The 22,020-nt window shown below is 40.1% G+C and overlaps 2 protein-coding genes across 2 annotated transcripts in view; one reads left to right on the forward strand and one right to left on the reverse strand.

Moving 5' to 3' along the window:
* The window catches only part of LOC149907446 (uncharacterized), a 77,953-nt gene that overhangs the window by 40,785 nt on the left and 15,148 nt on the right, over nt 1-22,020 (forward strand). The window lies entirely within an intron of this gene.
* On the reverse strand, nt 16,404-21,038 carry LOC149907448 (uncharacterized). The gene has a single exon (XM_090102465.1). The coding sequence runs from the start codon at nt 21,036-21,038 to the stop codon at nt 16,404-16,406; it is 4,635 nt and encodes a 1,544-aa protein (XP_089958591.1).

Raw genomic sequence — 22,020 nt, forward strand, 5'->3', positions numbered from 1 at the left:
TTGTTTCCTTCGGTTTCACCCGCGTGGACCCGCTATATGTGTCTCGTGGATAAAAAGTAGCCTGGTAGGTTTGTGAGTTTCTTTGTTACTGCGTGGCTCCGACTCCGTACTCCGAACTCCCGACACCCGTCCACATCGCAATAACCGGGCATCTTGGTAGCGAGCGCGGGAAACGTGACGCGGGTGCGCAGTCTCGCGTGTGCCAACCAACTGCCGCTTGGGTCGGTACCGACCTACTGTGCGGTAGGCGCTTATAGCGCGACCTTGAGCGAGTGACGGAGGCCTGGTACAGTGGTTGACGCGTGAGCGTAGCACCGAGGGGTCCTTCGTTCGATTCCCAGTGGAGACGAAGAAACAAAAATGATCTGGTAGACACAGAAGGCTGATCATCTACTTATCCCTAAAGAAAATCGATCAGTGAAACATATGTCTGCCCCTTACCCCACTAGGGGGCATGGGACTTCACTTTTATTCATTTAGAAGCCTATAGTCCATTCAAGAAAGACATATTTAAGCATCAAGAAAGTAATATGAACTACCTTATTCAATATGGACATATTCAACCTAACACCAGATAGTTGTCCGTCTCACATAAAGCATATATAATAAAAATCAATGAAATGTACCAAGCTATAGACGGCATAAATATTTTATAGCTTCTATGGTAACATAATGAGAAAAATATGAATGATATCATAAAACAGTCTGGCTTGGAGCCAGCGAATGAGCTTATCGGTTACTGTATTATAAATGCCGCAAATAACAGTTTTGCCGCTTCTTTTATAGGAATATTTAAATATAGTTATAGCACAGGTTACTAAATAGAAATTACGAAAGTTATATTAGAGTTATATAGTTATACTAGCGGTCCGCCCCGGCTTCGCCCGTGGTACATATGAAAAATAGATGTTGGCCGATTCTCAGACTTACCCGATATGCACAGAAAATTTCATGAGAATCGGTCCACCCGTTTCGGAGGAGTATGCAGACTAACATTGTGACACGAGAATCACTATCACTACATAGTATAAAACAAAGTCGCTTTCCCTGTCCCTATGTCCCTATGTCCCTTTGTACGCTTAAATCTTTGAAACTACGCAACGGATTTTGATGCAGTTTTTTTTAATAGATAGAGTGATTCAAGAGGAAGGTTTATATGTATAATTACATCCATTAAATAGTGGAGAAGTACTGTTATTTTTGGGGTTTCTAATGTGATGTCGTAAAAAATTACATTTTTTCCGCTAAAATTGCAAACGCAGGCTGAACCCTACGAGTTTTATCAAAATAATGTACTAAGTATTATACACATTGAAAAGTTCTACAGAAAAGTCCGCGATGGTATATGTCTATCTCTTATGGATAACCCACAATAACTTTTTTTTGTCATTTACTTTTCACGACAAATAATGGCTAATTTTCGATGCGATTTTAACAAATATAGCATTAATCCTTAACCAATTAAATACCTTGAATACATTGTTCATTTAATATAGATCTATATGGCCCTTTACACCGTATGATTTAAGTGAATATTTTCGAAGATATTACAGATTTAAAAATTGCGGGACGTAGCGTTTGCGGCGGTACCGGCCGGCCGCCCGGCTATATACATATTTTATACCCGTGCAACGTTCACAGTTTTTCTGTAGTGTATTTAGTATCAGCATTGCACCCGTGCGAAGCCGGGGCGGGTCGCTAGTTTTATATATAAGATTAACTAATTCAGGAGCCTATGGATTCATATATAAGCTGTACCTATTTCTTTATGTCAATAAAGTTTTTATTTATTTTATTTATTTATTTATTTCTATGTCAACATAAATTAGAACAAACTATTCATGATTTGATTTTTAATTTATAAAAAGTATAAATATATTTTAGAGCTTATAAATTATTTAATTAAATTTATAAGCTTTAAAATACAATAAAAATTACAAAATTATGATAAGTTTGTGTGTTTAAAATGATACGTAAATGCAACTAAATCGAAAACTGAAATATAGTTTCAGATTTTCAGCTGCAAAGGCTTATTAAGGACACCCGTTTATCCAGGTAATAACATAACTTTAAACTATAGTCAATACATAAAAGTAATACATATTACTATATCATAGTCGTAGCACGTCCTTTTTTTTTTTCAAGTGGGGAAATCTTGCCTAAGATACCCACGGCTCCCGGGGAAGGAGCCGTGGGTTATGTCGGATTCCTACCGACTAAAACCCCACCGTGTACCAACGCGCTGCTTTAGACGGGATGCGGGTACACATTCGCAATCTTCCGCATGTCCCGCCCAGCAGTTGCCCGTTTCCAGGCCCTCCGCACTTGCCCGTTTCCAGGCCCTCCACCAAATGCCCACCCCGGGGCGGCGCAAACTGTACACGAGCTCACGCCACCCGCTCGCCGATGAGTCGTAGCACGTCCTAGTTCGCAATAATGTTTGCACATAGAACCACAAAGGTTCTACATCAAGAGGTCGGTTATAATGACTTCTTAAAGACGCCTACACATAATTTTGCCGTTATTCATTGTGTACAAACCCTATTGTTATTAGAGGATCTACTTATGACACCTGTTTGTGATGTACAACCCTCATAATATTAATCTTTGGAGTGTGTACGTGACATGAACTAGGATATTAAGTTATAATAATACATAAAACATCCATACTAATATTATAAATGCGAAAGTAACTCTGTCTGTCTGTCTGTTACTTAATCACGCCTGAACTATTGAACCAATTTGCATGAAATTTGGTATAGAGATATTTTGATACCCGAGAAAGGACATAGGTTACTTTTTATCCCGGGAAAATGATGTAATCCCGGAAATCCTACGGGAACGGGAACTATGCGGGTTTTTCTTTGACTGCGCGGGCGAAGCCGCGGGCGGAAAGCTAGTATTGTATAAGTATTTGGTGTTTAGATAGTTGAGGTTACGTTTAATTTGTAAACTAGCTGATCCGCGTGGTTTCACCCCCGTGACGCCTGTTGGTCGTAGCGTGAAGACATATATTACCTACATATTACCCATTGCGAATAAATTTAATTCATTATCCATACTAAGTACGCTTCCTTCGTATTTATTTCCTACAAATATTTATCAATACAAATATACTTATTACAACTGATAATAAAAATTGCCTACAATAAAACCTACGCTAAGAAAATTAATTCAAGAAAATAACAAAAATGGGCATTACTTTATTAAAACCCAAAATACCACCAGAGGTTTGTATTTATTCATAAACGAAAAATCTAATATTGTGGGCTTCTGATGGAGCGAGCCCACTCATCTCAATTACCTTTGACATACAGCCTCTAATAAAAATGTTGGATTAAATTCTCTTGTCACAGAATCCTGAAATATCCTTTTTAAGTGAAACGAGCACTAATTTGGGCTTATATATGACGTGTGCTTATTTATACTAATATGAAGAGTTTGTTTGTTTGTTTGAACGCGCTAATCTCAGGGATTGCTGGTCCGATTTGAAAAATTCTTTCGGTGTTAGATAGCCCATTTATCGAGAAAGGCTATAAGGCTATATATCATCTCGCTAAGACCAACAGGAGCGGAGCAATGTGGGTGAAACCGCGGAGCACAGCTAGTGGTTTAATAACGCTTGTAGGTTCGACTTTTGATTCGGGAAAAGTAGTGGTAATATTGTATTATATTTTGTAAAACGGCTTTTTGTGTGTCCAAAGCACTGAGAAGACGTTACAAAGATTATTAAGCAGGCTCTGTTTAATTTTCAAGCGATTTAAAGAAAAAAATGACGTTCTTAATTCGATGCTATTTTTTGTGTTGAATCGATTTTTACACTTTTTTTATTTGGAAGCTGGTGCTGGTTCATGTAAATCAGGCTTAGTTCTGAAAATGTTAAGGCTAATTACTTTCATTTTTTTTTTGTTAATAATAACAAAATAAAATTATGTGTAATGGTAACAATAATGTATAAAATGCTTTATATAGTCGCTTGTCTGGTGAAATAAAACAATTCTTTGTTAAAACCCTCTCGATAATTAATTAAAACATTGTTAGGCCCATCTTGTTTACTGTAAAACCGAACCGTTCCTTCTCTGCATATTAATCCAAAATGTTTAGTGTTCGAATAAAATGGGATTGGAATTTATTCAGCCGTTGATTGTTAGGGGTTTATGGAAGCAGCTGTTTTATTTAAGCATTCTTATTTATATATCTGTTTCGATAAGTTAAGAGTAATGAATTTTATTTTATTATTTTGTAGTGACAATGGCTTATGATTTAATTACTTGGAGTGTTCCAATCACAAATTAGTTTAAGACCTGTAAATGAAAGAAAGAAAATAATTTTGAATTTTTGAATTTTTTGGTAGTTTGTATATTTTCCTATTAATCCCACGTCCACTCTAATGTTATACATGATTTTGAGGTTTATCATGCGGCTCGTTAATGATTTTGAAGAGCATACACTTCTGTTTTAATATGTCCTTATAATGATTAATATTAATATATGCAATTTGTACATACTATTCGTATATATTATATACTTTTATCATCTCTTACGTGAAATGTGTTTTTTCCGCAAGCTTATTTGAAATGTTATTTATTGTTACAATAACCTAGACGTGTGTAGGCTTGAGAGGCTTCACTCATCATAATTGGTCACGTATTTCTGTTGATTTACACAAAACAATGTTCTCGTTTACGTCTGAATAATTTTGAGGTTTCATTGTGTTTTATAACTAGGTACGTAAAATTTTAAGCTAGGAAATATTCATGAAATAATTGAAAAATATTATTTGTTTTTTTTTTACGATTAAATTCAATAATTATTAATCATCGAATGAACATACGTAGCTGGTGGCATATTTTTATTACCTAGTTAAAGTTTGTAATAGCAATAATATAATATTTCTTATACTAATAATAGACAACAATATTAATAATTTTTGACTAATGATTTGAATAATTTTTTGGTATTCTATACATCCAAGGTATTGTGTAGTATTCTTGCCTATTGCATACAGTATTGTTTGTTTCCTTATATAGATAAATAAAATAAAGGCTATAACTGTACCTATTATATTATCTGTGGTTTTACTGCAATCATAAAAATGAGAGAATATGTTAATGTTACAAATTGTGAAAGTTATGCAATAAACTTAAATACCTACCGACTGTATTTTATAAAAGGCACGTTTCCTTATATTGAGTTAGAAATTAAACTTTTTTACGAAGGGAAAGTTTCTTGTTTCCAGTCTGTTAAGTACTTTTCAACCAATTTGTACTTACAAGGAGATCCCTTTTATATTTCATTGGAGTACTTTTATTTACAATGGCAATCGGTAAAACACTTGTAGGTTTCTAAAGGCAAACATATATAATATTATATTAGTCTACCTATTGATATTTACTGGATATTTATAATGGGCTCTGGAAGGGAAGTACTTGAAATACTAATAAATTTGGCTGAAGGGAAACATTCCTTTTTCACCCTGTATAGTGTATAGCCTATAGCACTCATGGATCACGTACATATCCAAAAGTGAAAGAATTTTTTAATTCAGTCCATTGATCCAAGGATTAGCGTGTTCAAACAAACAAACTTCAGATATGTACTTCAGATTTATAATATTGGATATAGTAGAGATATATTGAGACATTAAGAGTTAAATGGTTTGGGCATAATTACGTAATGTGTAAGCATATCGTAGAGAGCAAATAAATCTTTGTACCTCGTGTCTTGGCAGATGTAGGTTAAAGGTTTCTCAAGGACTTTCTTAGGTATAACTTCAGAATATTAACTTGCGAATGGTAATTACTAATTATATTGTTTCTAGGTCAAAAGGTTTGGTAATTTTAGGTAATATTATATTACGAATTGTCGTCTTAAAAATCTGTCCTAAATTCCAAATAATTAACCAATGGCCTAATTCGGTCTAATTGCTATTATTCACTCGAAAATATTCAAATCTTATTACATTAAGAATACTATAATATTATGCTATATAGGATCGTCATTTGACTATTTAAACTTTTTCAAATTGTGTACCTACATGATACTTTTCGCTCGCGGCTTCGTCTGCGAAGTCAAAATAATATTAAGTCCCATGGATAATGTACCTAAAATCGCTCTGTTGCGATAAAAAAGGCCACTAATTTGATTGCTTAGATTTTTTTTTTTGTGATGCTGTGTATATTTTTAATCTGTTTTTATTTTTATTTTAAGTTATTGTGGTGCAAATTCGGTCAGACAAACACTATATACCGCCGTTCTTACAGTAGGTACCTATTACTATTTGCATATTTCTATAACTTTCCGATATGAATAGAGAATATTAAGTATAATAAAAAGGCGATTTACGGTCTGAGCTCATAAAAACCGAATGCCTTCAGTCTCAGTAGTGTCTCAAGATTAAGTGCCCGTGAATTTTTGTGAATATATGTCGGTTTTTGAGGAAATATTATGCAGAAAACTTTGATTCGTGTAAGTGCAGGTATATTTTGGTTATAATAGCTTGTGACTTTTTGCTGAATCAATTTTGTTGAGTTTTGAGGTATGGATAGAGTAAATGCGATACCCTTATATTAAACATAAATACTTCGATCAAAAAAAGAACACCACACATCTTTTCTTTTTTTTAAAAACAGCGCGCGCTCTCTCTATCTAACCGGCCTGTAAATTTACCCACAGAACATATAAAGGAATTTACCAGACTATTTTTTTTGTTCCCAGACGATTACTTTTTTACGCAATCATTTTGTTACTGGCCAGTTACTTTATAAATCTAAAATAATATTTTTGTTGAAGTGAAACTTCTTTATCGGGGGTGGACAAAAATTTTGTGTAACATTTTTGCGTTACGTTACGCCGCGCGCGTGACATTTTTGCGTTACGCCGTACTCGTGACTATATACATGTTATATTAAAGTGATCAGCAAAATCAAAGGGTTTGTTTTAATTCTAATTCCAGTGAATTTATAAAAAAGTAAATAAGTAATTTGACTATATACATGTTATATTAAAGTGATCAGCAAAATCAAAGGGTTTGTTTTAATTCTAATTCCAGTGAATTTATAAAAATTAAATAATTTGGAAAATCCAAAAGTGCACGCCTCATAATTTTTTTTTAATAAATATTTATTAATTATTATTTTTGTTCATTTAATAACAATTAAACCACATCGAATCAGACCCTGAAAAATGAAAGGGTTCTATTCCTGAGCATACTCAAGCGTAAGAGAAAAAAAAATACTCGATTAGTAAAGTATTTCGGTCGCTATCGTGTTAACAAGAAAAAGGATCCGCACATACAGACACACGGACGTCCAAGACAGAACTTTTTTAAACTGTTTTTTAACTAGTTTAAATAACAAAAATGACATCAAAAATATCATGAACGTTAAAAATAGTGTTTTTTCTTAATATGTGTGTGTATGTATTATCTTACAAGTGCAATGTATGATACATAAAGACATTTTAAGTTTGAAAAATCAGATGTTTTGCGCGAAGTGACAGTAGTACCCACCTCAACGCTTCGCTTATGAGGCGTGCAATAAGTAATTATAGATTGTCTAATCTAAAAATGAACGCCCCTCCACTGTGTTTACGCTCACATTCAAAGTACGTGTATAGACGCAATACACACAAATTGGTCTGCCTCATTGGTCGTTCAGTCCTCCAGTCCTGTCCATGCCCGAACGACAGGACCAGTTGGCCAACTAGTGCATAAATGACGCGATGCACGACAGAACGGACGTGTCATTCCGTACATAGCGCACTCTCCCCGCCATACAATGCTAGGCACCTGAACTGATCGCCCGATTAGTTGACAAATCAGTGCGCGAAAGTCAAAGTTTGCAGTAGAATCGCCGCACGCACACATATAAAAGTGGTTCAATAATTATTTGTCCTCACACATTGAAACAATTAAGTTTAGTGGAAGGGCGTTCATTTTTAGATTAGACAATCTTTACATCTATTTTTCTAATACTTAGGTGTAATAATGGTATTTATTTTTCTAAGTTATTTATGATTAACCTCACTTTTTGATTGTATTTTTCAATACACTAACACGTGGGTGGAATTATGGTATCTATTTAATTTAATAATTTATATAATATAATATATATGTATAATTATATTATTTATATATTATATATATATTTATAAATTATTTAACTATATAATTATAATATAATATATAATTTATAATTTAATTGTGGTATTTATTTTTCTAAAATTGTATTTAAAGTTAACCTCAGTTTTTGATTGAATTTTTTAAAACATTAATAAATCTATGACTCACGTTAACACGTGTTTGCTTGATTGGTGTTCATATATGATTTTGTGAATTCAATATTTATAAGAATAAACCTCAAACTCTTTATGTCCAATCAAAATATGCATGTGCTTTGTTTCTAAGAATTACAAAAGACCCTAAACTTTGATTACTTTTACGATAATAGCCATTGACTATTATACTGTGCCAGATGTGGATACAGTTACCTATTCAAATTGTTTACAATACAGCTGAGCCGGTCGTTCTACAGATATAATTCTCCAAAAATATTAACCAAATGTGGTCGCTTAATGCGGTATGTCGTAGTAAACAATGCCGTAAAAACCAATGTTTTCGATAAGGCGGTCATATAACATTCAGCAAGGACCTTTCATTTTGGTCAATTTAACCGGTATGTTGTTATAAACGATGTCGCCATAAACGGTTTTGACTGTATTTAAATAGGTAGCGAGGAGCGAAGCGACGAGCGTGTTAGACTAACGTATTTCTGTAATATTGTATACAAGCTGTGCCGCGCGGTTTCACCCGCGTGGCTATGCTCCTGTTGGTCTTAGTTACGAAGTAACTATTCTCTAATCTGTGGTCTTAGCGTGATAATATATAGCCTATATTACTCGTGGATAATGTAGCTTTCGAATGGTGAAAGAATTTTTAAAATCGGTCCAGTAGTTTATGAGCCTATTCATTACAATCAATCAAACAAACAAACAAACAAAGTTTTCCTCTTTATAATATTAGTGTAGATAGTAAATTATTTTTTGAAAAATAAGGTCATAAAGAAGTTTCACTTCTTACGTGTGTACTCTAGTACACGCACACATTTTTTTCAAAATGTGTAAGTGCTCTTTTAAAAAGCGTGGTTATTCAAAAGAACTAGTGGAAAAAATAGGTACTGTGTGTTTCATGACCTAATTTCCGAAATGATTAATGACTGACTATCTTGACAATTGATGTAGGTTCGATGACTAATTGAAAATATTGTGAGATAGACATTCTATTTTTTAGTGTGAATTTGCTTGGTTTATAGTCATAGTCAACCATGGTTTTCAGTTCTTTACTTTTCGTGCGCTGTGTGAAATAACTTCTTTAGCTTTACTTAACTTACATACTTCCTATATTAACTAATTGATAATAAATAATCTTATAAATACGGATGAAATTGATATTTTTAAATCAATTTCATAAAAAAATCTACTGATAGAATTAAAATTCATAAACAATTACTTTAAAAAAAAAACACGAAAAGCTCATATTGCTTTCCCGCCAAAATGAATGTCCTATATCATGTGTATTTGGTAAACACCGTGGTCCGTGACCGACCAATACTCAATATTCAAACCGTGGAAACCTAGTTTAAGCAAACAAGGTACGAGTATCCATATACCTACGTGTATCAATCAATGTTGATTTGGGTCTAAAATTTAATTTAAACAGTGTCCACGTTTAATTTGGTTTTCGTATATTGTGGACAAATTAATGGTACGGATCATGTGTGAAGTGGTGTCCCTTTGTAGTAAGTACATGTTTCACTTATATGAAGTAAATGTACCATTAATGTTATAATATTATATTCTGTTATATTGTGTGTACCTAATGTAATGTTCGTAAGTCAGTCTCGAATACAACTTATAACCGAACGGTTGTTTCATTTGAACATCAAGCCTCTACCCATACCTACGTGATCGATTTTCTTTACCCTGATATGGGTCATGAGTAGGTTAATTAGTTAGTGTCTTAGTGTTACTCATGATTTGTTTCACGATTAATTAAAGTTACTTCGTAGATTAGTTATATTGATTTAATATTTATGGCTATCAAATATGGACAACTCAATATGCTCAAAAATAAAAATATAGGAAACTTTGTACTATGTTTGTTTTGAGTAGTAAGTAAAGTTCTTATTAAACTACGACAAATGATGTCCCCTTTTAAATATCCAAAAATAAACGTTTAATTTAAAACTCTATTTCTAACTTATTTTTAAAATTATTTGGCTATAAAATGAAATGTCCAAACTTTAGAATTAGATTGGCATACCTCTTCAAGCATTTAATTGAATATTAACTTCGGCTGAAGTTATTTCAGGCTTTAATCTATTTGAATACCAAATTTAAATCAAACTCGTTCAGTAGTTTTTACGCGAAGGACCAAACCATGAACAGACGTTAATCGTTATACCAATTTGAGAGGTTTATAAATTAAAAGTAGTAAATAAAAGCGGGTATAAATAATATATAAATATTATAGAAGAAATTTTATGAACTAGTTGCAGATTGTAAAGCGATATCTATACTGATATTATAAAGCTGAAGAGTTTGTTTGTTTGTTTGAACGCGCTTATCTCAGGAATTACTGGTCCGTTTTGAAAAAATATTTTCGGTATTCATATAATATCATCACGCTTAGAGCAATAGGAGTGGAGCAATGCGGGTAAAACCGCGGGGCACAGCTAGTGAATTATAATCTGTAAATAGATTCTTGAAGAATTTATTTTACATCTAAGTAATATTTTGTTTAAGCATTTTTTATTTTAATTTTATTATTGAATTTTCAATGTACATTCTTCAGGTTGTGTGAAAGAGATTCCTGCTTTAGCGATTAGATAGCATGTTGTTATGATTAATCTGTTTATTTAAAAATATTATTCTTTATTTTTGCAATAGGTATATGTCACATGACTTGCTTTGATAAAAATATTTCTTCATAACAACAAAGAACACCTGAATTTATTATTTTATAAAAATTTCTCAAGTAATATATCGCATGGATATTTTAAATAAGAGTACATCCACATAATATAATATATGATAACGACGATGCTAACGTCTACTCCATTTCGGTTTACTTCAATATCTTTGAGCTGTCTTTTTGAAATGCAAATGATGATTACACTATCATCTATGCAAGATGGCTACCAAAGCACATTCATCAAAACTAAAGAATGGCACAAATAGCGTACGAAAAAGGGTATATAGTAAACTAGCTGTGCCCTTCGGTTTCACCCGCAGCTCCACATCCGTTGGGCTTAGCGTGATGATATATAGCCTTCCTCGATAAATGGGCTATCTAACACCGAAAGTATATTTTAAATCCGACCAATAGTTACTGAGATTAGCGCGTTCGAAGAAACAAACAAACAAATTTTTCAGTTTTATAATTTTAGTATATATTAATCCATCAGTCCTCGGAATCACAGACACAATAGAAAATCTATTGTGTCGCGCCCCGATCGGGCCTTACGGTGGTCAATGGGTTAATACATATGAACTATAATAAGAACATGTGTGTGCTATAATGATCATCATTTATAATTATTATTAATTCAAGATGTGTTGGTACAGAAGAACTTACTATGCTTTGGATTCCCAGTTAAATGTGGCTTTATTTATTAGAGTCAAATAAAGTTAAAAAATTAGAGTTAAAGAGTCCTGAACGTGTTAAAAATTCAAAGAATGGGTTTTTGGTGCGTAATAGGTGAATTAAATGAACACTTAAGTGTAGGTAAATACATATAATATGTTGTAAATAAACCATTTAATAATTAAGGTAGTGTAAGCGGGCGACCTTATACCAACAGTGGCCTCTACCAGACAAAGCACGATAATCATTTGTATTCTACAATGTTTAATTTCTTCACAGAAAATAACATCTATTCATATTATTAATAATTATCTAATATTCCTAGTATTTATAAAGCTTTTTAGCTATGCCAATTGGTCCCTGACTCCCTGATTGTTACATACTTAAGTATTTGAGTTACATCACGACTTTCCTGAAATACAAATATAATTCACAATTAAAGATAAACTGGACACTCGCAGTAACTAGCTCATTAGAGAAAAAGACCCAATTAGTATTGGAAAAGGGACCGGAATTGCGTGACTCAGTCATGCAATTAGGGCTGATGAGCTGAGCCTCTGATTACAAGATTATTGGGATAAGTGATAGCCATTAATTAAATTGGAGCAATCAGAGAGATATGTAATGAATATTACTAAACTCGAATTGATATTGGGACTTCATTTATTTTATGGGTCAGTGCAGAAAAAGACAAATGATAAGAACGAACTTGTGTTGCGGTATTGCTATCCTTTTTCCTTGTTAAGATGAATATTAGATGCAGAGTTTTCAAAAGTATTTAATGATAAAATTAGCTAAGTTTCTATATAGGTACTTATGTATACGTAGGTATGCTTCTTATGTTACTTATGTATTTGCAATTCCAGCTATCTATAACCGACAATTGTGATACTAAAACTCAAATATGCGCACTCCTGATGCTTGTTTTTGTGTATTAGGAAATGCATCCATAATAACACACGTATGAAATAGCCGAGCGAGGAAATTAAATTCCATAAATAGAAAATAGAAAGCGGGTCTGAAAGCACTTAAGCTGCTGAAAAGCAGCAAATGCATCCATTTTATGTGGTGCGAAAAGGCTATACGCAATAAAATATTGGTCAATAATATAGACATATTCCAGTTTTATATGAAAAATTATTTGGTTTTTATATACCTATCTTCTTCTCATGTGTAAAATACTCCTGTCGCGGTTTGTATTTGCGGTATTTGAAGTTAATCTCCTCTGAAATGGCTAGACAGATTCTCTTGAAATTTTATGTGCATATTGGGAGGGTCTGAGAATCGGACAATATCTATTTTTCTTCCCCTTATAAGGGTAAGGCGGAACAATATTTGCCAGGTCTGCTAGTGTCATCTAAAATTATAATATTGCAAACACTACTGCCTCTAATAACCACTTGAAATGGATTACGTTAAGGATACGTCAAACTCACTCGCCGATGACGTCATAATACATTACACTGCAGTTTATTTCCCACGGGAATTTGAACCTCAATGCTCTGAATTTAAATACCAGATTCGTGCTCTGGAATTTTTGAAGATCTTTTTTCGGAGGAATTTTTCTTAGCTTGGAAAAGCAATATATAGGTATCAACGATGCGCGTCATTGCCAATTTTTAATAGAAATTGTGGGGAACTTTATCTAATCGTTCAACGTCTTATAACCAATGATCGATATAAACGACATTCTTTAAAAGTAAGGATGTAGCATTAGGGCTTAGGTACTCTCTGTATGCCAATTATGCAAATTTAAAATACTAATAAAAAATGGTTGTCTGTATAGTCGGTTTACTGACGATAGTTGAACGTGACAACTGACAACGTCTGATTGTGCTTCTTTGTCACTCGTTCCGCGCTCTCGCTTGCACTTCAAGCCTTACACGGAACGCCTCAGAGCGAGGTAACGCCGCATGAGTCATGTTTTTTTGTGCATGCAGCCGGCTTTATCGAATTTAAGACGTTGTCACGTCAAAAACGAATTATTTATTCAAGATTAACGACTCAATTGAGTTAAAAATCTTAATATGATATGCAGACTGCAAATACAAGTACAGTTTTTTTATTATGGTACAGTTCAGCCGCCAATCAATGAAATGAAAATACCGTAGGAAAATACAACATTTGTAATATATCTTGCGCAAGCAGGGGCGAAATCCCTGAGGAATGCTCTCATCCAAAGAACCTTGAATATACGAATGTACAGCATCGCATAACTGAACCCATGGAAGGGTATTTCATGATTTTTTTATTCTTAAATTGGTCTCCGCTACATTAAGGATGCCGAAACTAGCTGAATAGAGCCGGGACGAGTAGCTAGTCTAAAAATAACTTCAATAGCGATCCAAAATCACAGATATATTGAATATAAGAAGAATAATGGCAGAACTAAAGTAACTCAAATGGAGATACGCCATACATCTTCATTAGTACAGTGAAATGCGGTTTTGGTATTTCACAGGCGTTTTGCTAACAAGAAACAATATATCTCATAGTTATGTATTTAGATTTATATGATGGCGCTTATTAGGTACAATTATGAGCTTGGTTTGTTTTCATTATGATGTCTAATTTATGTGTGTTTGTTGTTTTCGGTTGCAATTAGTGAATTATATACAAACTGTGTGTTTTGATCTATGGCTATTTACTTTCGAATACTGAATGCTTTATTATTTTTTTTCAGTTTTTTTATAAATATTTTTTTTTCGTAACTATATTATATTGTGTTGCTAATTATTTTAACTTTTAAATAAAATATTTATGTGTCAAATTAAAAGCTTTTTAAGGACTCATAGACCAACCCTAAAAAGATAGTATTAAAATCCATACTAATATTATAAATGCGAAAGTAACTCTGTCTGTCTGTCTGTTACTCAATCACGCCTAAACTACTGAACCAATTTGCATGAAATTTGGTATGGAGATATTTTGATACCCGAGAAAGGACATAGGCTACATTTTATTGCGAAATATGTACCACGGGCGAAGCCGGGGCGGACCACTAGTAAGCAATATTTCCTAAGTCACGATACATTTCAAGAGATATAGAAGCTTGCTAGCTAAAACTCCTGGCTTCGTCTTAGTCAATGAGAACAGATGTAGAATATGATGAAGAAAATGAAGTTTGTAGTACATACTAAACATGAGCTATCCGCTTGTGAGAGTCTGATTAAAATAGGTCCATGCGTTTGGAAGGAAGACGACACACGTATCACGACAGTCGTTCCAATTTTTTGTTGTATTGCTAAAGTGTATGGGTCCGTTTACTATCAATGATATTGTAGAGTCAGTGAAAGCTCTTTAATATCAAGAAGAATAAAATAAATTTCAATTAAGTTTTTCATACATACCCATAGACCCTTATAACACCGATATCTGAAAAACTAAGTTTCAAATTAACTATTTAGCGTATTTTACGCACGAGTACTGAACGAATGAATGAATTTAAATAGAAACACGATAAAGCAAGTGAGAAATCACTTAACCTTCAGCTTCTAAAGTGCGAATGTGTATATAGGCAATCTCCTAAAGCGAAGTAAGTAATAGAATTTGCTGTAGGCGACCAAATGTACGAGTTAAGCTTTGACTTGATGCTAGGGTGACTGGGATTTATGTTTGCCGTGGGTATTGTAGAAAATGATATGATTTTTATTGTTATACGTGATTTTTTTTTGTTTTATTTGGCAAGGACATGGAAGGATGTAAGCGGTAGAAGCTTATGGCATATAATGGTTTATTATAATAATATTATGTTTCATGCCGTCGATATTATTCTTAATCATGATGAGTTTCTCGCGACGCGACGTTCTTCTCTATTCATTATAACAGTGGTGATTCTGTCAATATAAATTTAAAACTAAATTTAATTTTTGCACGTGTAGAAGAAACTTTTGAAGGAGTGGTACAGATTTTATAGTCATAAAATAAATATGTAGGTATATTTTCCTCCTTTCTCTATATCCTTTCTCTTTAATGTTTTTTTTTGTAACAAATGATATTATATTGTTAACAATGGCACTTTAAAGTATGTAGAAATCAACATTATATTTTATTCTCATAGAAACACAACATGATTATGAAAAGATTATAAAAAAATAAAAATCCTTCAAAATACACTTAACATAGACACCCAATTCCCCAGTGAACAGGGCGACGCACCAATACGAAACTATTGATCTCATTGTTGAACTCATAATCGTGTTATTTACTTCGGCGTGACTCGATCTTTACCTCCTTTGGGAAAAGTAGGTGTTGTGGACTGTATGATTTTGGGTTCGTGGTCGAAATAAAACCCTTCCTTCGACATACATAAGTACATATATTTTCTCTTTACAATTACAATTCCTAATCACTATTACTTATTAACTACTTGTCTGTAATAAGCACTTGCTCGAACTGAACTCCATTTATAAATTCGGGCTATTTATATGCGTCGCCGGCGGGGAGATTCAAAGCGGCCGCCCGGCGGCGAGGCACAAAGCGGCGGCGGCATCCAAAAGGCGGCGAGACTCAAAGCGGCGGCGGCATCCAAAAGCGGCGGCGGCTGTCTTGTATGTGCCGCCTAGCCCCTAGGCCACGCCTCCTCCACGTGTAAACGCAATACACGTGGCGTATTGAGTACAGCGCGCTAGGCGAAACCGCGGTGCGCCTCGTCGAAACCGCGGTGCGCCTCTCTTCCACGTGCAGCGTTAATATTCCGCCTCATACACGTGGAGCCGCTGCGCGGGGAGCCCCGTTACCGCCTGCGTGTGCTCGTCCTTTACAGTCCTCCCCCCGGCGTAGCTTGCGTAGCCTCCTTCATCACGACGAGCTTGCTGACGGGGCGTCTGAAGATCCCGCTCTTGGTCTTCACTTCGGCTACCCGCACAGCGTCGTCCGGCCCTGCGTGAACGCGCACCACGACCCCCATGGGCCATGTGTTGCGCGGCAAGACGTGGTCCACGATGATGACCACGTCACCTTCCTCGAGGCGTCGCGTGTCCTTTCGCGCCTCCCCCCGTGGCACGAGCGTCGGTAGGTACTCCTTGATCCATCGGCGCCAGAAGTGGTCGGCGAGCGCCTGGCTGGCGCGCCAGGTCCGTCGGTCTGCTTCGTCGCACGGCCCCGTCGTCGGCAGTCCCGTTGAGGAGCCCAACAGGAAGTGGTTGGGCGTGAGGGCTTCGGGGTCGTCTGGGCTCACGCTCACGTGAGTCAGCGGCCTCGCGTTCACCGCGAACTCCGCCTCGGTGAGTAGAGTCCGCAGCACCTCTTCTGGCGGCGCCTTCTCCCGTAGTGTCGCGCCGAGCGCGGTTTTCACCGACCGCACCAGCCGCTCCCAAGCACCGCCTTGATGCGGTGCACCCGGCGGTATGTAGCGCCACTCCATCCGGTGGCGCAGCGCTTCTTCTTGTAGCGCCGGCGCCCACTCGTTGTACGCCTTCTTCAGTTCTTGATCGGCGCCCCTGAAGTTTGTACCGTTGTCTGAGTACATCAGACGAGGCCACCCTCTGCGAGCTGCCATCCTTCTCAGCGCCATGATGGCTGAGTCCGTTGACAGAGATGCGACGAGCTCCAGGTGCACGGCTCGCGATGTCAGGCATGTGAACAGCGCGCCCCATCTCTTCTCTCTTCTTCGTCCGATCTTGACCATCATTGGCCCGAAGTAGTCGACCCCGCAGTTGGTGAAGGGTCGATGGAACGGGTCGAGGCGAGCGCGCGGCAAGTCCCCTTTGGCTGGGACCTGCGGCATTGCTCGGCGTACTCGGCACAGCGCGCAGTTCTTCTCCACGGCGCGCACTGTAGGCCGCAGGTGGATGACCCAGTAGCGCTGCCTCAGGTCGTTGGTGACGCGCTCGCGGTTGGCGTGTCCGGCGGCACAATGTTCCTGTAACACTATTAGTCTGGTTATTCTGTGCCGGCCGTCGAGGATTACCGGCTTCTTCATTGTGTCGGGTGCCGTGGCTGCGTTTATGCGGCCCCTTACTCTCAGCACGCCGTCTTCCATTACCGGGTCCAATTTGTACAGTCTACTGGATCTGCTGATGGGGCGCGCGTCCTTGATTCGCTTTATGTCTTCTCCAAAGCTGTCGTTCTGTGCGCGCTGCACCAGCAGTCGTTCGGCTTGCTCCAGGTGGCGACATTCTAGTCTCGTCGCCGTGTGTCTGATGCGTATGTCGATGAATGCGAGCACCCTTGCTGTTGCTCCCACCAGTGTGCGGAATTTGGAGAAGCGCTCTGGATCCGGCAGCCATTCCATCTTCCGTGGCAGCTCGCTTACATGCAGTACATTAGCCTCGTCTGTAGTTTCTCGTAGTTCCTTCTCCGTGGGCCACTGGTCCTCCGTCTTTGTCAGGAATTCTGGACCCTGGAACCATCGATCATGTCCCGTGGTGAAACTTAGGCGGGTGGCGTCGTCGGCAACGTTTTCATGAGTCGGCAGCCACCGCCACTCTTCCCTTTGTGTTAGTTCTCCAATCTCACCGAGGCGATGCGCGACGAACGGCGTGTATCTCTTTGCATCGTTGCGCACCCAGTGCACCACCGTCGATGAGTCTGTCCAAAACCAAGTACGAGATATGTCATACCTGTGCTCTCTTCTTATCTGATCGGCGAGTCTGGCGCCGATCACCGCCGCCTGCAGCTCTAGGCGCGGGATTGTCTGCGCGCGCCGTGGTGCCACCTTCGCTTTCGCCGAGACGAGTTTCACTTGTACGCTGCCGTCCGTTCGCCGCATACGCCAGTACGCCACGGCTGCATACGCTTGTTCACTGGCGTCGCATAGCACGTGCAGCTCGATGTCTTCGACGTTGTCCGTTGCGTAGCATCGCGGCAAACGTAGCGCGCCGACCGCTTCCAGCTGCGCCAGCCAGCCCGAAAACTGCTCGCCCTCTTCTTCAGGTATTGGTTCGTCCCATGAAATTTGGAGGCGCCACAGGCTCTGCAATATGATTTTAGCACGGATGGTGAAATAACTTAAGAGGCCTAGTGGGTCATAAATTGACATTACCGCACTTAATGCTTCGCGCTTGGTTGGTGGGCGCTTGCGATCTCGCACCTCCACCGGTACCCTGTTCATTGCTGTGTTGAATCCTAGCGCGTCTTGCTCGGCGTCCCAAATTAGCCCGAGGATCTTCGGGGCTGGCTGCGCTCCTCCCAGCTGCGTTGGTGTGCTGGCGTGCAGTTCTCGTGGCACGTCCCTCAGCACGCTCCTATCGCTGGCGTTCCATCCTCGTAGCTTGAAGCCTGCCGCCGCGTGCACCGTCCGTATTTCTTCGATTGCTTGTCTGGCTTCCTCCGCGTCGGCGTAGCTCACCACCAGATCGTCCATGTAGTGGCTCTTCGTTATCGCTTCCAACGCCATTGGATACTGTTCTGCGTGCTGCTGCGCATTATGATTACGGATGTAATGCGCCATAAACGGAGAGCTCGCTGCACCGAATATCATGGACGTCATCTTGTAGTGCTGTGGCGGCGTGTCGCGTCGGCTCCCCCTCCATAAAAACTGCTGCGCTGGCTGGTCTTCGGGTCTTATTTTTACTTGTAAGAACATCTCCTCTATATCTGCCGTGACTGCCACTGCCTTTTCCCTGAATCGAAATAATATACCCGGCAGTGATAGTAGCAAGTCTGGGCCCTCAAGCAGTTCGTCATTTAAACAAGTCCCGTGGCTTTTGGCTGCCGCATCGAAAACCAATCGCTGCTTCCCTGGCTTGTTGGGATTGGTCACAGCGAAATGCGGCAGGTACCAGCACACGCTGCTCTCACCTTCACTGCCATCGCATGGAACCGCATACCTTTTCTCAAATAAGTTGTTCATGTGCTTGGTGTACTCGGCTGCGAATTCCGGCGCGGCGTCCATCTTGGCTTCAATCTTCAGAAGTCTCCGCAGCGCGGCATTGTAGCTCGGCGGCATGCGGACATTATCTCTCTTCCATGGCAGGCCGATTTCATACCCGCCCGGCGTCTTCTTCGTAGTCATCTCGACGATTGACGTCGCTCGTCGGTCGGCTTCACCAATGCGCGGTCTACTGGCTATGTTCAATGATTCTATCTTGAAGTGTTCTTCCACCAAGTTGTGCAGCCGTAGGTCCGCTTGCTGCTGTTCTCGGACGTGAAGCACGCAGTCCCTTTCGACGATCATTCGACGCGGCGTTGTTCCATGTATCACCCAGCCGAGATTTGTCTTGGAGGCGGCAGGTTCGTCTGCGCCGCCCGTCCGAAGTTCTCTTGTCACGATATGCTCCCAGTGGTCGGTACCCACCAGGACACCCGCGCGTGCTTGTTCGTAACATACCTCATGTTCCGGTATGTCGCGCAGGTGTCTGTACCGAAGCAGGGAACCCGGGATGGACTGCTGATGCAACTGTAGCTTCTTCATCGTGCGGGCGCGCAGGTCGTGTAGTGTCCCGTCGCTCTGTCCCCGCAGCTGCACCGTTACCAGCCGACTTCCTTCTTCAATCTGCTCCATGTTCGCCCCGTGGATGCGGAGCGGCGTGGCGGGACCTTCGGCGCCGATCTGTTGCGCCAGGTCCTCATCAATGAGGGTGATGGTGGAGCCCTCATCGAGCAGTGCGTGCGTCGATACCTCCCCCCGTGGGCCGACGACGGTGACTGGACACATCTTCAGCAGGACGGCGCGGGGCGGTGCGGTTGCGCGGTCAGCAACCGCCATGACGGTTTCTTCGGTCGACGCAGCAGGCTCTTCTCTTCTTACGTCGTGCAGTGATGAATGATGCGGGCGGCGGCACTGGTTCACGCCGCATGGTTTCGCTCGACAGTAGATGCGCCGATGTCTCTTCGTGGCGCACTTGAAGCAGGCGCCCTTTTCCCTCACCAGCGCCCACCGCTCATCCACCGACAGCTTGGCGTAGCGCGGGCAGGCAACCATGGTGTGGTCGCGCCCGCAGCACAGGCAGAAGTCTTCTTTCTTCTCTTCTTTCTTCTCCTCTTCATCACCACTGCTGGAAACTATGGCGTATACTGCCGACTTCCTTCTTGGTGGAGCAGGTCGCACTGCCGCTGCTGCCGCTGCTGCCGTGGTGTCTCTGCGCGCTGGCGCAGTGCTGCTCGTCGGCGCGTATGTGTAGCGGAGCGCCTGGTCCGCCTCTCTCATCAGGAAGCGGGACAGCACCACAATTTCCGGATCTGCCGTACCTTCCTGTGAATATGCATAGTCGCACCATCTGGACCGCAGGTGCGGACTTAGTTTGTCCAATATCTCCCTTGCTAGCATAGGATTGTATAAATACCCTTTCCTATCTATGGTTTGAAGTATGCATACCACGTTCTGTACCTTCACAGCGAAGCTGTTGATGTCCTTGGCCGCTGCTCCAGGTCGCGGCAGCTTCCTCAGGTCCTCCATGGCCCTGTCGATAATTATCTCGGGCCTCCCGAAGCACTGCTCCAAGGTTTTCATGACTGCTTCAGGCGATGAAGCAGTGTGAAGCAGCGCTGCCACGGCGTCCCTTGCTTCCCCCTTCAGTATCTTCCGGCAGGCCCTCGTCTTCCTGTATGGCGGACACCTCGAACTGTAAGCGTTTATTTATTAGTTCTTTCTCAATTTGTAGTTTTTTTCTCTGGATAGCGGCGAGTCGCTCTGCCGCTTCTAATTCCGCCGCCTTGATCCGCCGCGCCGTACTCGCCGACGACCGCACCGATCTAGCGGATCTCGCTGGCGAATGCCGTCGCGGTTGCGGCGGGATCTCCATTGTTTCTGTGGCTGACGTCAAGCGTGCGTCAGACGGCGATGCCAGCGGGTCCAGCACCAGCCGCCGCATTCGTTCTTGCCGCACACGCTCTGTCTCCTGGCTCCGGTCTTCAACTTCCACAGCGTCACCCTGGCTGCGGGTTACCACCATGCCTAAAGAGGTGACGCACCGCAGGCTTATACTGGCAGACTCGTTCCGCTGACCAGCACCCCTGATTCCCGGCGCGTACCACTAGGTCACCACTGGCGGCCCGTGTCTGCCCGTAAAAAACCTTACGACTCACCTTATTGGACTAGTACCAACAGCGCGGCCCCGTCGGTAGGTACCTGACTCGCCTGGTGACGATCAAAAACACCAGCAGGCTAGTACCAACGTTACCGGTTTGCCGATATTCGTCCCTCGAAGGTGAGCTCGTTGCCGATGCGTACCTCTCTTCGGCAGGATCTGGTCTTCCACGTGCAGCGTTTCTTCCTTGAAGTATCCGGCGCTCGTTGGATCACACGTTGTTATCCGGCGATCGTAGGGTCACACGTTGTTATCCGGCGATCGAAGGACCACACGTTGTTGTGGACTGTATGATTTTGGGTTCGTGGTCGAAATAAAACCCTTCCTTCGACATACATAAGTACATATATTTTCTCTTTACAATTACAATTCCTAATCACTATTACTTATTAACTACTTGTCTGT

This window comes from Colias eurytheme, chromosome 6 (assembly GCF_061535395.1).
Source record: "Colias eurytheme isolate Ceu_HAF_F1 chromosome 6, ilColEury1 Martin Lab GWU primary, whole genome shotgun sequence".
Lineage (NCBI taxonomy): Eukaryota > Metazoa > Arthropoda > Insecta > Lepidoptera > Pieridae > Colias > Colias eurytheme.

Excerpts from the sequence above, each read along its gene's own strand:
- LOC149907448 (XM_090102465.1), bottom strand. The coding sequence starts at position 21,038 with ATGAAAACCTTGGAGCAGTGCTTCGGGAGGCCCGAGATAATTATCGAC.